Source organism: Monodelphis domestica, chromosome 5 (genome assembly GCF_027887165.1).
Source record: "Monodelphis domestica isolate mMonDom1 chromosome 5, mMonDom1.pri, whole genome shotgun sequence".
Taxonomy (NCBI): domain Eukaryota; kingdom Metazoa; phylum Chordata; class Mammalia; order Didelphimorphia; family Didelphidae; genus Monodelphis; species Monodelphis domestica.
The window spans coordinates 117008020-117024580 of record NC_077231.1 but is presented as its reverse complement, the minus strand read 5'-3'; the positions used below and the strand labels follow the sequence as shown (position 1 = coordinate 117024580).

Here is a 16561-nt window from a genome sequence, read left to right as displayed (position 1 = left end):
CCTCCCTGGCTCATCTCCCCTTCCACATAACCACGATAAGTCCCTGCTTCTTTGTTTGCCTGTCCCTATTGGCCTTTTGCCTCCTGTCGCCAAGAAACCAAGAAAAAAGATGTTCCTATCACTTTCTCCTCAGCAGCATGGACAGCCTACTTGCTTAAATGTCTTTGGTAGGAGTATGGCATTGGGCTTTCATGACTAAAAGCTTTGAGGACACTGGTGAGAGAGATTGAAAAAAGCAGGAATTTGTAAAATTGTAAATGACTAAAGTTCTATCTAATGAACAGTTGGTTGCTTACCTGATTTTCCCCAAGAAAAAAAAAAGAATATGCACTGATTTTAAAGAGAAAAAAAAGCTCTCATGCAGGAGTTATCTGGAGATCTGAGAAGGAAAAATGACTTTCAAATGAGTTACTTTGGGGCATACCAGTCTGATGAGTGTCCCTTTAAAACAAGAGGCTAAAAATGTTTTCAACCTAGCAGTACCATAAATGTCCTGGTGCTGTCTTTGCTTTCAGATTCTCCCCCGGACTTTCCATGAGCATTCTACTGGGAATTGTCTGGAATCCCAGATTAAAACAGCAATAACCTTATTCCCTTGTTATAATATTTATTCTCTTTTAAGATCAGCAGCCCAGCTGGGATAATTCTTTATGTATGAAGGAGAGCTTCAAGAATTATAGGGGCTGAAAACAGATTCTTTAAAAAAAATAAGAATAGCATACCCATGATCTCTTACACAGAATAGATGACTCTGTTGCCTTCATTTAGACAACTGCAACTGAGATGTGCAGAGGGCCTGGGCACTTCTACCTCTAGGGGATTCATACTGGTACCCCCAAAAGGGCCATGAGGGAGAAAAACTTAAGACACTGCCCTCCATGGACCCAGAATATAAATGTGCCATTCACTAAAAGACTGTCTGCCCTTTGATCCAGCCATAGCACTCCTGGGTTTGTACCCCAAAGAGATAAGGAAAAAGACTTGTACAAGAATATTCATAGCTGCGCTCTTTGTGGTGGCAAAAAATTGGAAAATGGGGGGATGCCCTTCAATTGGGGAATGGCTGAACAAATTGTGGTATATGTTGGTGATGGAATACTATTGTGCTCAAAGGAATAATAAAGTGGAGGAATTCCATGGAGACTGGAACAACCTCCAGGAAGTGATGCAGAGTGAGAGGAGCAGAACCAGGAAAACATTGTACACTGAGACTGATACACTGTGGTACAATTGAATGTAATGGACTTCTCCATTAGTGGCAGTGCAGTGATCCTGAACAACCCAGAGGAATCTATGAGAAAAACCACTATTCACATTCAGAGGAAACACTGTGGGAGTAGAACTGCAGAAGGAAAACAACTGCTTGATTACATCAGTCGAGGGGATATGGTTGGGGATATAGACTCTAAATGAACATCCTAATGCAAACATCAACAATATGGAAATAGGTTCTGGTCAAGGACACAAGTAATACCCAGTGGAATTGTGTGTCAGCTAGGGTGGAGGAAGGGGAGGCAGTGAAAGAATAAGATTCTTGTAGCAAGGAATAATGTGTGAAATTGACATCATCATCATCATCATCATCATAATGATAAATGTGCCATTGGTATAACCTAAATATAGTCCTAGGTATAGTACAAAGAGCCCAAGATTAGGTTCTAAGCTTGGCTTTGTCATATATTCACTGGATAACATAAGACAAATGACTTAATTTCTTAAAAAATCAAAAGGCATTTTATTAAGGATTTCTTATGTGCAAAAGCACAATTCTAATCCTTGAGGCTACAAAGGCAAAAGCCTTCAGGTAGCTTACATTTTAACAGGGAAGTCACTGAGTATGAAAGTAGTGGCATAATATACATAAAATTAGTATGAGGCAGGTTTGCTATTGATGCACTAGCAACTAGAAGGCAGTGTCTTAATCTGCATAATAGGGTGGACCAAATTAGATCCCTTTTGGTTCTGAAGATATGAGGCCTGGAAAGTTTAAGTTACACAGAAAGAAGCAATATAGAGTAATAAAGAGATGGTTGTGTGGCTGTATTTAGGGTTGAGAGACAGGAGTTCAAATCCTCTCTTGTATTAGTTGTGTAATCTTAGATAAATGATTTAATTTTTGAATCATAGTCTCCTGATATGTAAAATGGTGGAGATGGTACTTATACTACTTTGATCAAAGAGTTGTTTGGGGGAGACTGAGTCCTAACCATTGTGTTTTCCATTTTCCTACATGTCCTCTTTTAGATGATCTCTCCAATATTGGGAAACCTATTTTAGGAAAAAATTAATCTAGAATTAGGGGCTCTTGAACCCCTTGGGTTTAAATCTTGAAACCCTCTTGGGTTTAAATCAGGCCTCAGATACTTTCTATTTGTGCAACCCTGGGAAAGTCACTTAACCCCCATTGCTTAGCTCTTACTACCTCTCTTCTGCCTAAGAACCAATACATAAGTCTGATTTCAAAACAAAAGGTTAACAGTTCTAAAAAAAAAAATTATTAAGAGTTCTTTTGAGAATGCCCAACATTTGCTAAAGAGGAAATGCTGAAACTTTGGTGAGTTTCCAAAACTAAGAAGTGAATTCAAGATATTAATGGTATATCCTAGATATGGCAATTGCATGATGGGTAAAAAGACTCTTCAGTTTGCAGGAGGAACATGCAATTAACCTTTTGAGAATGGCAGAATTCCTCAAAAAAATGGAAACTAAATACTCACTGGCTCCTATTACTTCCCCCTTTTCTCCTCTTTCTCCATTAACTCTTTACTAAGCTAATACTATAGAGTATTCTAATTCATCTCCAGGACAGTTATATCCTATATTGGTAAGCTTTTAACCCCTACTCCTTGCAGTCAAAATCTTTTTTAGGAAAAGCAGAAGTGAAAAGGAGTCCAATTTTCCTGACCTTACATGAGCATGTGTGCTGATTTAATTTCATTATACAAAACATTGTCTATTTTATTATACAAATTTTATTATACAAAACATTGTCTAAGTATTTTTATAATATGTCTCCCATGCACGCATCAAAGCAATAATCTTATTCCCTGAAAGATGTAATAATCAATACAATGTTAACAACCCCCTAATTATGAATATCGTGTGAGGTATGATACGGGGAGATCCATGCTTGCCATTGTCACAGGGGATATGGATGTTCAACTGAGTTCAAAATGAAGCCCAACTGCCTAGCCCTTACCACTCCTTCTGCCTTGGACCCAAGATAGAGTATTGATTCTAAGACAGAAGGTACGGGTTAAAAAAAAGTCAGAAATGCTCCATAATACTTATTTCATTAAAAAAAAAAAACACACTCTTGTTTCTATTGCTACTAATTCAGAGATAAATGGTAGAAGCTGCAGTATTCCCTCAAAGATGTAGCAAGAAGCAGTGGTGGGGACACCATATTAAAGGAAAATTTGGCTAGAGACCCATACCAAAGATATTTAAAGAGGAGAGTCTTCAATAATGACCTTCAAAAAGGACAGTGAGCAGATGAAAAAAATGAAAAAACATATAAAGTCTTCTATGTGAACTAACATCAGAGTCCTCAGTGAGCTAAATAAGAAAACAGAAAAGAAAGTGAGACAGGGAGAAGAGATGCTGAACTAGACCAAGTATAAGAAGAGATGGTTCAAGCTGAAGTCAACATAATTTTGAGGACATTGTGGGACAAATTTCCCAAGAAGCCTTAAAGGGGGGGGGGGGAGGGAGTTACAGATCTTATTGTAATAAAAAAGGAAATTATTATTAACTGCTAATCCAAGTGCCTATATTTTCACATCTCTATAAAAATCTTTATGAGAGGGGCAGATAGATGGCTCAGTGGATTGAGAACCAGGCCTAGAGACAGGAGGTCCCAGGTTCAAATCTGGCCTCAGACATTTCCTAGCTGTGTGACCCTCAGTAAGTCACTTAACCCCCATTGCCTGGCCCTACTGCCCTTCTGCCTTAGAATCATATTGATTCTAAGACAGAAGCTAAGGGTTTTAAACAAATCTTTATGAGAATAATATATACATGATGAAAGGCTCCTAAAAGAAGATATGAGAAAGGAATCAACATGTTCTTTAAAAAGTAATATTCTACTATGGATTGCTCCTTAAGTCACAGGAGTGACTGAAATATATGGAGAATACCAGATCCCACTCTGCTTGTTTGTTATATAACTCTAGCTTAAACAGCTCCTCCCACAGATACTATGAATATTGTTACCAGTCTGTTTGGTTTAGGGTTCTTTTTTTTAAGAGAGAAATTCTTGGAGACTGTTAACTATCATGGCCGAAAAGAGCCTAGAAAGTCTTCTTTCTTGAGAGACTGGCTCAAGACATTCCTTGAAGGGCATTTCCTTTAAGAGCTGACTTGTACCCTGTGGAGAAGGCATCTTGAAAAGAATTCCTCATAGACTGTGACCACCATCCTAAGAAAATTAAGTGGTGAGCCAGAGTTGAAGGCAGATTGGTAATGGTACCTGATGGTTGGAAGTGACTTCAACATAATCCTCCTCTCTGTAATCCAGTGTTGAAATTAAAAAATATGTATATACATATATATGCATGTATCTTTTTTATTATACTGTCAATAAATTATGTATGATGTTTATTTAATCATACGAGGCTTAAATTAAATTTGGTATAAAGAGATAGTTGAGTGAAAACTTATTAGGAAAAGGGGTTTCTCTGATTATATAAATAATGGTGTCTTAAAAGCTAATAGGTGGGATATATCATGCATTTTTATTAATTTGTAAGAAAATAGGGGAACATAGCCCTTGAGTGCCTTAAGGGCTAGACAGAATAAATCAAGAAGCAGACTGTGGAGGGAAAGGAAGAGGTGTCTGGTGTAGTTCTCAACTAGTGTAATACTGCAGAGTCCACAGGTTTGATCCCTAAAAACCTGCTGTGTGAGTCCCAAAACTGCATGATCTTGCTCATAAACAATTAGCACTTCACCCCCATCCTATAAAGCAGAGAAATGTTTTCTCTCATGAGCTTTTGCTCATCTCTCCCAATATCAAATCCCTCAGTTGCAGGGCAAAATAAATATCAATGCTATGGCTATATAATGTATCAACATTGTTAACAAAAGACATCAACATATTTTGATATTTTAATAATGTAGCACAGAAAGAACACAACCAATGTCACTCCCCATCATCAATTGCAACTACTGACCTCTTTCAACTCTAGAAACAGTCTCACATTCAACTTCTCTCGGAAAACTACTCCAAGACCTCAAGAATGCTCTTCCAGATAATTCTCACAGCATATCTTCACCACAGGAAGAGTGAAACCCAGTTCTCTCAAGAATTGTCTCTCTAGACTCTTTTTCCTTGATGGTTAATTTAAGTCTCTTGGGAAAGAAGTTCTTTTAAGTGCTTTCTTTTTTTCCCTCAATCTTCCTCCAGGTATACCAATTAACAGTCTCTAAAATGTCAGTCAACAGCCTCTGTCCCAAGATTCTATTTCCTCTTGAAGATAAAATAGCAGTATCTATATTCTCTATAGGAAGGGCCATTGAAAGTGCTTATGAAAAGGATTTCATTTCATGAGGCAAGACAACCATCTTAAAGGCTCTTCAACATCAAGATATTTCCTATACGAGTGTCAAAATCATATGAAATTTCATGAAAGATGTATCAAATCACTCTAATGCAAATATTAATAATATGGGAAAAGGTCTTGATCAATGACACATGTAAAACCCAGTGGAATTGCTCATTGGCTACAGGAGGGGGATGGGAGGAGGAGAGGGAAAGAACTTGATTCATGTAACCATGGGAAAATATTCTAAATTAATTAATTAAATTTTTTTACAAATTGAAAAAAGATGTATCAGGTCATTTTGTTTGGTGACAGTCTTATGATTGATATCAAGTAAAATGAGGAGCTAGAGACATTTTTGACAACGATTTTTACCATTACCATGGAAGGATATTCAATATGTAGCCCAAATAAAAGAGGGAAATCCTAAAGATAGATGGTGATGTCTCCTGATTTTCCTCTTTATAATTGACCTTAGACTGTTCCAAATCATGGTAGACCTTCTTAAAGACCACATCCTCAAAGCTTAGCCTAACTATTCATACTAGAAGTACTGAGGAGAGGAAGAATGCCTATGTCCTAGGCAAAAATATATGGCTCATGGATAAGCCAAGGTACCTGACCCTTCAGCAAATTTTCCTTGGGTAGATACCATGGGCAGACAATGAACTAGGTCTAGAATCAAATAGAAAAGGGGGAATCTGGTTGAATCACCTTTGAAAATATGGACTGGGAGGTAGCTAGGTGGTTGAGTGGATTAAGAATCAGACCAACCCATAAAAGTTCTGGGTTGAAATGTGACTTCAGACACTTCTTGGCCGTGTGACCCTGGCCAAGTCAATTAATTCCATTGCCAAGCCCTTTATTGATCTTCTGCCTTGGAACCAATGCACAGAACTGATCTGAGATGGAAGGTAGAGTTTAAAAAAAAAGGAAAAGGAAATGTGGACTGGACATTTAATAACCCCAGATTTTTCCTGAAGCAAAGATCTATCTTTTGAAAACCAATATTCTTTATGTGATGCTGTATTGTTACAAGACACAGAATATACAGAGTTCAATGCTTTAAAGTTAAGGGTCACCTAAAAGGGCACCCCCACACACATATATATTGGGGAGGGGGGTAGATAAATAACCTGAAGGATCATGCAAACAAAATATCTTTCAGGAAATGCAACATCAAGGATATCATCAGAAACACATATGATCAGAAAACAATTCTGTCACAAAGAGAGATCAAGAGATAACTGAAGGGGCAGCTAGGTGGAGTGCCAGGCCTGGAGTTAGAAGGATCTAAGTTCAAATCTGACCTTAGACACTTTCTACCATGTGACCCTGGGCAAGTCATTCAATCCCAATTGCCTAGTCTATTGCTCTTGTGGCTTGGAACTGATACTTGAATTAATTCTAAGACAAAAGGTAAAAGTTGGGGGGAGGGTAAGAGAGACAGACAGAAGGAGACAGAGAGACAAAAAGGAGACAGAGACATACACACATACACACAGCTGAGGCAGGGGTGGCTTTAGAATAAGAGACCTCGGTTCAAATCCTATTTTCCAATAATTTAGTTCTTCTCAATTTCCTCATGAAAAATGAAAAGGCTAAATGAGAGGGCCTCAAAGATCTCCTATGGTCTCTGAACCTGTGAGGTACAGAGGGCATGCTCCACTGGTTTCCATTCAATGCCAAGATTTTATGGGCTTGGGGGAAAATTTCAAGTCTCTTCATAGACTATGAGTTCCTGAAGAGGAGGGACTGCTTTCTGCCTCAGTATTGTCAACCCTTAGCATAGGGCCTGGCCAAGAGTAGAAACTTAGTAAATTCATCTTGGCTTGACTTGAAGAATTACATAAATGAGAAGATTGTGATCTGTGCAGCTGAAGTAAGTGTGTGTGCACATATGCATAAACTTGCTCCAGTGGTGGTCTATATACGTACTATGTATATGTATATAAAGTATATGTATATAGTATATATCAACAAGATCACAAAGTATCTATCATACATGTGAAGAAGAGGCAGAAGCCAGTGAAAGGGTATCAGAAAACAACCAAGCGAAGTCTCAGGGCCATCCACCCTGGACCTGAGCCTTCCAGAATAGGACCAGCCCTCTAAGGGCAATTAGGAAGGCAGAAATGCCCCTGGCATCCTATCCCCACCAGTAATTAGGAAGGAAATAAAGTGATTCATCTTTTCTATACACCCTTAATCAAATTTTATTACCTGGGCTATGTGGCAACATAGGAAGAACAGATGAGGATGAAGTAACAGGTATGTTATTTGCTTTGGGGACTACTAGGTGGCACGGATGAGCTGGCACAAATAGTCGCCCATGTCACTGAGGGTGTTTATAAGATTTATAGTGGAGGCCACTAAGAATAAGAAAGGAGGGCATGGAGAGATCCATTGGTTTGATTGGTCTAAAAGGGCTGGTCAAGCTGACATGAGCAAAGGTCAAGGGGACAGAGAGATGGAAGCAAAAGAAAAGAGGGAATGAAGAGGCGTAAGAGAAGGACCAGCTTTAAATTGGGATAAGGAAGAATAATAAACATAGATAACTAAGGATAAGAGCAAACTCTGAGAAGGAAAGGAAGAAGAAATAATCAAAGTATGATCCAGAAAGATGCAAATTCTCAGGATCATTTACCCAGCACTAGTTAACTCAAAAATGTTTTGTATATTTTCAAATTTCCTGTTGCCTCTTTTTTTCTTTTTTTCAGAGGTCTAAAAAATTCATTTGAGAAGAGAGACACATGCCCACAACATTTCTAAGTCATTTAGAAAAAGGGGTAGGAAGTTTTCAGAACAACTAAAGACTTAGGAAACAAATTCCAGGCTTCCTTTTTCCTGGCCTGAATTCCTGTCACTCTGGCTGCCCCCCAGATCTCCCCACAGTTCCCTCCATCCCCAGAGGGAAACCTCCCTGGTGGACCAGCAGGCTTAGTTTTGGGAACACTCACGCAGGTGTGCTGGCAGTCTGATAGAGTCCTCCTCCATCCTGATGGCTTGAGGCACTGGAACATGAAGAGGAGTTGAGGAAGAAGTATAATTTGGCACCGGGCTCTCTGGAGGGGTATATGAAATTCTCTCCTGCTGTTGAAATAAGAGCAACAAAAGGAGAGGGAGAAAGGACAATGTGAACTTTGGAATGGAGGCATAAAAGCAATGGCGGGGGGTGGGGAATATGGTGGTTGGTAGGGGAGGCATTTCATGTATGAGGGTCAGTCCTGGATTCTCTAGTCTAATCTGTTGCTTCTTATTAAAGCTTCCCCATGCTGGATGGGTTGAACGATGGCTGACATTCCTTTCCCTAATCTGGCCTGAATAACACTTGAGTGTGGCCTACAATCATTATTTGAGTATACCTATATATTCATTTTCCTTTCAAAGAGAGCTGATTTAAAAAAAGGGATGGCCTATATTCCAATCAATAAGGTGGCTAATTCTCAGATTCCCTAGAGTTTAGGCGTTTGTAAAGAACACTGGGAAGCCTTTTTCCTTTAAAAGTGGAAAAATAAATCCCCTTGTGATTTCCTTGAGTAAAGTAAGAAAGGAATGAAGTAGAGGTTTTCAGTGAGAGGGGTTAAAGGGTACTTTCTCATAATCTCTTCAATTCACTATAAAACAAATACATTTCCTAGTTTATTAAAACCAACAATTTCCTATGGTAGAGTTCTTCAGTCACAATTAACAAGGTTATGCAACACGCTCTATGCTTATACTGGCATGTAGATGTATAGAATAACTGATCTCTTTTTTTTAAATTAACTGCTGAAATTGCTAAAAAAAAAAATTGTTTAATCCCCAAAATCTTTAGATCTCCATTATGATTAGTAAACTTTTCTAATATGAATAATCATCTCTTCCCAGTTATTCCCATATCTCCAAAATTGGTATCTTCTCTTCCTACATATTGTGAATTTCTAGGATTTCACCAGCAGTATTTAACTGGGCATATTCATTTGGCCTAATAAGGAAACAAACAAAAAAAAACAACCCAAAAGTCTTAACCTCACAACTAATTTCCAACAACCCATATCTGACAAATGAAAAATAATAAATGTCTTTTTTTTTTTAAGTTCCCCTGGTGCTTAGAACCATCCCTTGACTATAAATAAACCTGGAGAGGCTAGGAAGGATTTTTTTTTTAAGTAAAGTTAGTACCAAAAAATCAATAACTCACTATTGTATCAATGGGACCTGAGCCTAGGACCTATAAACCAAACATGCGTCTCACACCCCATCCAGCAATTTTCCTCTCCCGTGCCTTAGGATGATCCCAATATGAGGTAGAAAATTCTGAACATAACTTTGCTCTCTGTTCAGCAAGCTACCAAAAGCAGAACCATGGTGCTTGGCACCAAAAAGTAGAAAGAAAAATCTTTTAAGATGTCATTGGGAAAATAAAAACAAACAAAACCCCAAGAATAACAGAAATCATATTTTTATAATTATATAAAACTGGAAATTATATTTCTATTTATATTTTAATGGGAAAAATTATCTGTTTTGATGAAAAAAAAAACATTCTGAGCCAATTCACATACATCATGTGCATAATGGAGAGGGCTATCTTGCAGTCATGCCTGGAAATGTGGGAGGAGCAAAAAGCTGTCATTCTTAAAGGAATTTTAGATTTTAAACTTGAAGAAATAGATACAACCCCTGAAGGAAGCACAAAATAATAGAAAGCTAGAGATGATGGGGCCCTGGAGATCATCTGTTCCAATCACCTTGTTTTACAGCTGAAGAAACTCTGAAGTCTACAGAGGGTAATAAGCCACTTGCTTAAGATCAGGCTGGGTTTTGCTTTGTTTTGTTGGGGTAGTGAGGGTGGGGAGGGGGGGGGGGATAGGGGACAGTACAGAGAGACAGAGATACAGAAAGAAATAAAGAGACTGGGGTGAGGGGAGGGGAGAGAGAGAGAGAGAGAGAGGGAGCTATCGAGAGTTTGTCTAGTCAGAAGCTAAGCTAAGGTTTTATACTTGAGGCAGAAATGTCCAATTTGAGAAACAGGCATGTTAAGAACTGCTCTGTGTACAAACAACACCCTACTGTTATGTTGTTGTTGCTGAATCATGTCTGACTCTTCATGACCCAATTTGGAGTTTTCTTGGCGAAGATAGTGGATTGGTTTGCCATTTCCTTCTCCAGTTCAATGTACAATTGAGAAAACTGAGGCAAACAGGGTTAAGTGACTTGCCCAGGGTCACACAGCTAGTAAGTGTCTGAGGTCACATTTGAACTCCTGATTTTAGGCTTGGCATTCTGTTTACTTGTACCACCTCGCAGCATCACTATGTAGACCTCTTCAGCTTAGAGACCAGACTTCTGAGATATATTAGATACCCAGTGAAAGGTCACCCATAGGTGAAATAATCACCTTTCTGCAGGCAGCCAAATAGCACAAAGGGCACAGGATTTAAAAGTAAGCAAGACAGGAGTTCCATTTCCAACACTCCTTGCCTACTTACATCAATACCACTCTCAAGACCACAGCCTCTGAGCTTCATTTTACTTCCTAGTAATATGGACCACTCTGACAACATCTGTAGTACCTACTTCAAAGGGGACGAAGTGAAAACAGTGCTGGACTTGGCTTCTGGGGCTTCAGTTTCCTCCCTGACAAAATGAAATGCTTTGGACTAGATGACTTCTGAGGTCTCTTCCAACTCTACAATGTGACCCTATGTTTATAAATGTCTTTTATACCTAGTCCATTTAGTTATTTTATCTGATTCAGACATCTAGATGGCATAGTAAGAAAGCATAAGCCTGGGGTTGGAAAGACCTGAGTTCAAATTCAGCCTCCAATACTTGCTAGCTGTGTGAATGAGCTAGAGAAGGAAATGGCCAACCACTCCAAGAAAACCCCAAATGGGGTCATGAAGATTCCAGCATGACTGAACAACAACTGATTCACAAACTCCCAGTTCTTCAAGGATTAGTTATCCTCCATCTCATTTTCTAGATAACACCTCTACATATAAAAATAAATTTCAGGGCTAATCAATTTCATTCTCCCCCAAAACACTACAAGGTACATACACTAAAAGAGGTGAAAGATCAATGTTATGGAAACATAATGGATTTATTTTACAGCAACAAAAAGCTATATGCTCATTCATATGAGTCTGAAGAATAAAATAATAATTCCCTCTTCTTCCTTCCCCTAAGCCCTATCTCTGAAATCAGAGGACCTGGGTTCAAATCTCAATTCTAATGCTTGCTTACCTAAGGTATTTATATATTAAATAACCTGAGAAGGTTATTTAACATCTCTGAGCCTGTGTTCTCATCTGTATGATAAGGGGGTTGGACTAGACAGCCTCTCACTACAGATACAAAAGTCTTTGGTCATATCTAGAAAGGGCATGTTATACTAGGGTTCAATGGTATTTTCGCTCAGTTAAGAAACCATCTCAACTGCCCAAACTTATTACTGATAGTCAGAATAGGTAATATTTTCACTGGGAAAAAGTACAATAAGAAGATGCTCTTTCCATATATATTCATAAATAATAATAAACAATAAAATATATTTATAAATGAAATATATTATATATTTATATAATTTAATATATAAATTTAAACATATATACATATACACACACACATATATTTCACTAATGTCAAAACGTCATTGGGAGGTAAAGTTCTACCTATGTCTCTGCTGCCACATGTATACTACATATGTGTATCCATATATTGATGTATATATGTATATGTATACACACACATAAGTATAGAGAGATATTATCACAGATTAAAGAGAATCTCAGGGATGATAAACCATTGGAAACAGTTCTCTAAGTTTTATAAAATTGTGCTAAAATGATCAAAATTCCATCTATCTTAATGTAAACAGATCTTCCTTTTGCAAAATAATCCAAATTGCTAGGAAGTATTTTTCCTTGACGTCAGCTCTCAAATACTTTATAAAAACAAGTTTTCTTGCTATAATCATAGAAAGCTTATGCCTCCGGGGCACCAAACAGTGGGGAAAAAAATCATCCATGTTCACTTCTCAACTGCACAGCCAGCACTAGGGACACATACGGATAGGAGGCCTTTAACCAAATCCTGCCTAAGAAATGTCATTTCTTTTTTCGTCATGATTCCATTCAACCAACCACGAGTCAAAAATTGTAACTTTAAGGAAGTCGAATACTCTAGGATGCTAGTTTGTTCTTTTACAACCATGGAATGAAGAGATTTGGAGCTGGAAGACCCCTTTGGAATCATCTAGTCCAACCTCTTCATTTAAAGATGAAGAAATTAAAGTCCAAGAAGGTTTGAGTAGCCTGCTCAAGGTCACATGAATTATAGGCAACAGATTTCATTCTGTATCCTCTGATTCCAAATCTAGAATTCTTTCCACTGTAATCTGGAAGGATTTTTCTTAAAGCATACATACCACTGAAGGCTTTTTATAGCCTTCTCAGAAAAATGACACAAACAATAACTGTGTAGAAAGAATAGTGAGCTATGAATAGGGAGATGCAGGTTCCAGTTGCAGCTCTGCTTCTAACATTTGGTTTCTCTAGACATGATCTTGTAAAAGTCATTTTAACCTTTGCAAGTTTGTTTTCTTTTTTGTAAAACAAGGGGGTAGAACCAAATGAATTAAGCTTCTACCTATAACATTCTACATTTTTTTTTAAATAGCCCTTACTTTCTGTCCTAACATAAACTCTAAGACAGAAGAACAGCAAGGGCTAGGCAATCAGGGTTAAGTGACTTGTCTAAGTGACTTGTCTAGGATCACACATCTAGAAGTGTTTGAGGCTGAGTTTCCACCCAGGTCCTCCCCACTCCAGGACTGGCACTCTATCCACTATGCTACCTAACCCATACAATTCTTTTTTTTAAGAAAGAAAAAAGAAAAAAGAGAAAGGAAGAAAAGACAGGAAAAGACAGGAAAAGAAAAGAGCTGCCATGAAGATGTAACCCAATTTCAAACATTAATAGTACTCTGAAAATCAAATATATGGTTGGCACTGAATTATTTTTTCTTTTTTTTAACCTGATAATAATTATCATCTGGCCAGTAGCACAGAGTACCCTAAATGCTGACCCTGGTTTGTTTTTACTCTACAATAAAATGCAAATATTTTTGGTTGACATTTAAAGTCTCTCACAACCTGGTCTCAACCTACCTTTCCAGCCATAGGAAACATTACACCCTTCTCAATCCCTTCAAGTCAGTCAAATGACCTCACTGTTCCCTAGGCATGGCACTTGATTTCTTATCTTTCTATTTCTAGCTGATACCTGGAATGAACTCCCTCACCTGTGACTCATAGGTTCTCTAGGCTCCTTCAAGACACAGCTCAAATTGTATCTTCTACATGAAGTCTTTCCTGATTGATGGCTCTTCCTGGCTGCTAGCATCCTCTAGTCCCCTGCATCAACTTTGCAAATATCTACATAGGTACATATCACCTTCCCCAATGGAATGTTAACTCCTTGGGATAAGGAAGGGGCCATATTTCACTCTTCTTTTTGTATGCCTAGCACAGTGCCTGCCACAGAGGAGGCATTTAACAAATGCCTGGTGATTGATTAATTAATTTCCCCCCTTAGGAATTTGTCCCCTGGGAAACACACACACACACACACACACACACACACACACACACACACATCCACACACACACTGGTTGCTGAATCATATTTTCATACTCAAATGGTGTTTGTTTTTAACAAGCTTCCAGGATATATATTGGCACTGTACAAAAAAAAAAGAAAAAAACACACAGTGAAGAGAATAGCTTAGGAAAACAGGATGAGTAGAAATTACGTTCTTAATCTCTGTGCTTCTTCTAGAGGATGGGCATTTTGCAAGGGCGGCGGATTCCATCCTTTGAGAAGAGGGGTGGTCAACATCACTCATCCTATACCCAAGGATGCCCCAAATCAATGATACATATTATTCAAACATTCTCATGATTAATGCTTCTTTGAAAGTAAAAAGAACATAATACAAAGCCTGAAACACACAGGACCCTTCTCTACAACTGGGGGTGTAATAGTAGATTGTTGGACAAGTCAAGGAAGAGATGGATTCTAATCCTGACTCTGACACTTACTAGCTATGGGATGTAGGGTAAATCATGTGACCTGTCTTGAGTCTCAGCTTCTTCCACATATAAAACCACTTACTTCATGAAGTAAGTACGATAATGTCCACAAAAAGCTTTGCAAGCTTTAGAGCATTCCATAAACAGGAGCCAAAATGGCTACTCCTTTTCTAACAACTTTATAAGCCACTTCCTAAAACCAGAAGACAGTATGCTGTGACTATGAGGACAAGTACAAAAGCTTGTGGTTATTCAGAACAATGTGCTGCATTGGTGGATAGAAAGGAGTATTAGTAACAACTCAGACTGCTATAAATTTGATACAAATTACTCTGTCCACAGGAAGTGAGCAAATTCCAGAGGCTGTTCCCTACCTCACTTCCTGTGCCTCACAAGTGCCAATGGTAGCTCAAGCTTGGCTTAGGACAGCCCAGGTGGGCAGTTGTTTATTTCTGATTTGTCATTGACTAGCACATGCCCGTGTAGTGTGGGTGTGCACAAATTTGGGTGCTAGACCAAGCAAGATGGAGATTTTAAAATTCACAAACCCTAGCAAGTAGGAATTAAGGTATTAACCCTATTCCTAGATAAGGAAAACTGATACCAGAAAGATGGAAGTTATGTGGCTCTGGTCCCTAAGAGGATAAGGAGCAGACAACAACATTTATAAAATGCTTTCAGGTCTGCAAATCATTTTAACCTCAAAATAGCCAAGTAAGGAAAGAGCTGTTACTATCCCTATTTTAAAGATGAGGAAACTGAGACATATAGGTTTTGTGGCTTGCCCAAGGTCCATACAGCTATTAAGTATCTAAGGTCTGATTTGAAATCAGGTCTTTCTGACTCCAGCTATACTATCTACCTGACCCAAAGTATTTCTAACTCTCAAGAACAGTACTTATCACTACATGAAAATAAAATACCAAGTACAGATTCCAGCATTTAAAAAAATCCTACAAAAGATCCCTATGGAAAGCCCCTTATCTCTTGATCATTGTTATACCAGGAATGCTTTAATGATATATCAGAAATATAAATCAGTCCATTGGCAAGTTTCATGGGCTACCTATTACAGATGAATATTTTTTAAAACCACTATATTTGGAGGTAAAGGACTTGGTTTAAAATCCTGTCTTTGTAATAATAATAATTAGCATTGTATAGTACTTTAAGACTTGAAAAGCTCATGATATTATCTCATCTTCATATCAACTACATAAGGGAAGTGGTATTATATCCTCTTTTCACAGATGCAGAAACTGAGGCAGAAAGAAAACAAGTAACTTGCAGGATTAACACAGCTAGTGTCTGAGGCTGAGTTTGAACTCAGGTCTTTCTGATTCTAAGTCCATTGCTCAGTGCACTATGGTAGCCACCTACTTGATTCTATGGTTTCTTGCCTTTTTCCCCCCACTAGGTTTTACTGATGTGGTTATTTTTATAATACAAACATTTACAGCTATGACCCTGGAGAAATAAGATTTCTCTCTGTCTTAATTTCTTATACTGTAAAATGAGGGAATTAGCCTCAAAAATCTCTAAGATCTCTTCTAGATCCATGATAATGAGTTTCACAGGTTTATGAGCCTAATAACTGTGTGTGAGCTTATCTATGGGTTACTGGTGGCCAGTGTAATAGAAGCCCAAGGATGAGAGAGAATAGCATGGGCTAGAAGAGTCAGGAAAGGGGTACCATGTTTTGAGAGAGACCCACCATACAGTAGATAGGTTTTAGAATTGATACTAAGTCAGCAGCACTAGAAAAATAATATACATAATAAAGACAATATAAATGGGAAAAGCCACCACCATAAAAGAAGCTGAACACTAGGCTATTACATGAGGCTGCTTGCTGATGGCTCAGTGCAGAAAGCATAGGGGGCCTGAAGTCAGAAGTCTTAAGTTCAAATCCAGCCTCGGACACTTTTGTCTCAA

General features: G+C 38.2%; 1 protein-coding gene across 5 annotated transcripts in view; it reads right to left on the bottom strand.

Moving 5' to 3' along the window:
* Positions 1 to 16561, bottom strand: part of ETV6 (ETS variant transcription factor 6) — a 326203-nt gene that overhangs the window by 177790 nt on the left and 131852 nt on the right. For 3 of the 5 annotated variants that reach the window (XM_007503719.3, XM_056799157.1, XM_016425935.2), the window contains exon 2: positions 8504 to 8636. The exons of 1 other annotated variant lie outside the window; for it this stretch is intronic. In XM_007503719.3, the coding sequence (XP_007503781.1) occupies positions 8504 to 8636 (133 nt within the window). The remainder of the gene's footprint in view (positions 1 to 8503; positions 8637 to 16561) is intronic. One more of the 5 variants, XM_007503720.3, reaches the window with a different exon arrangement.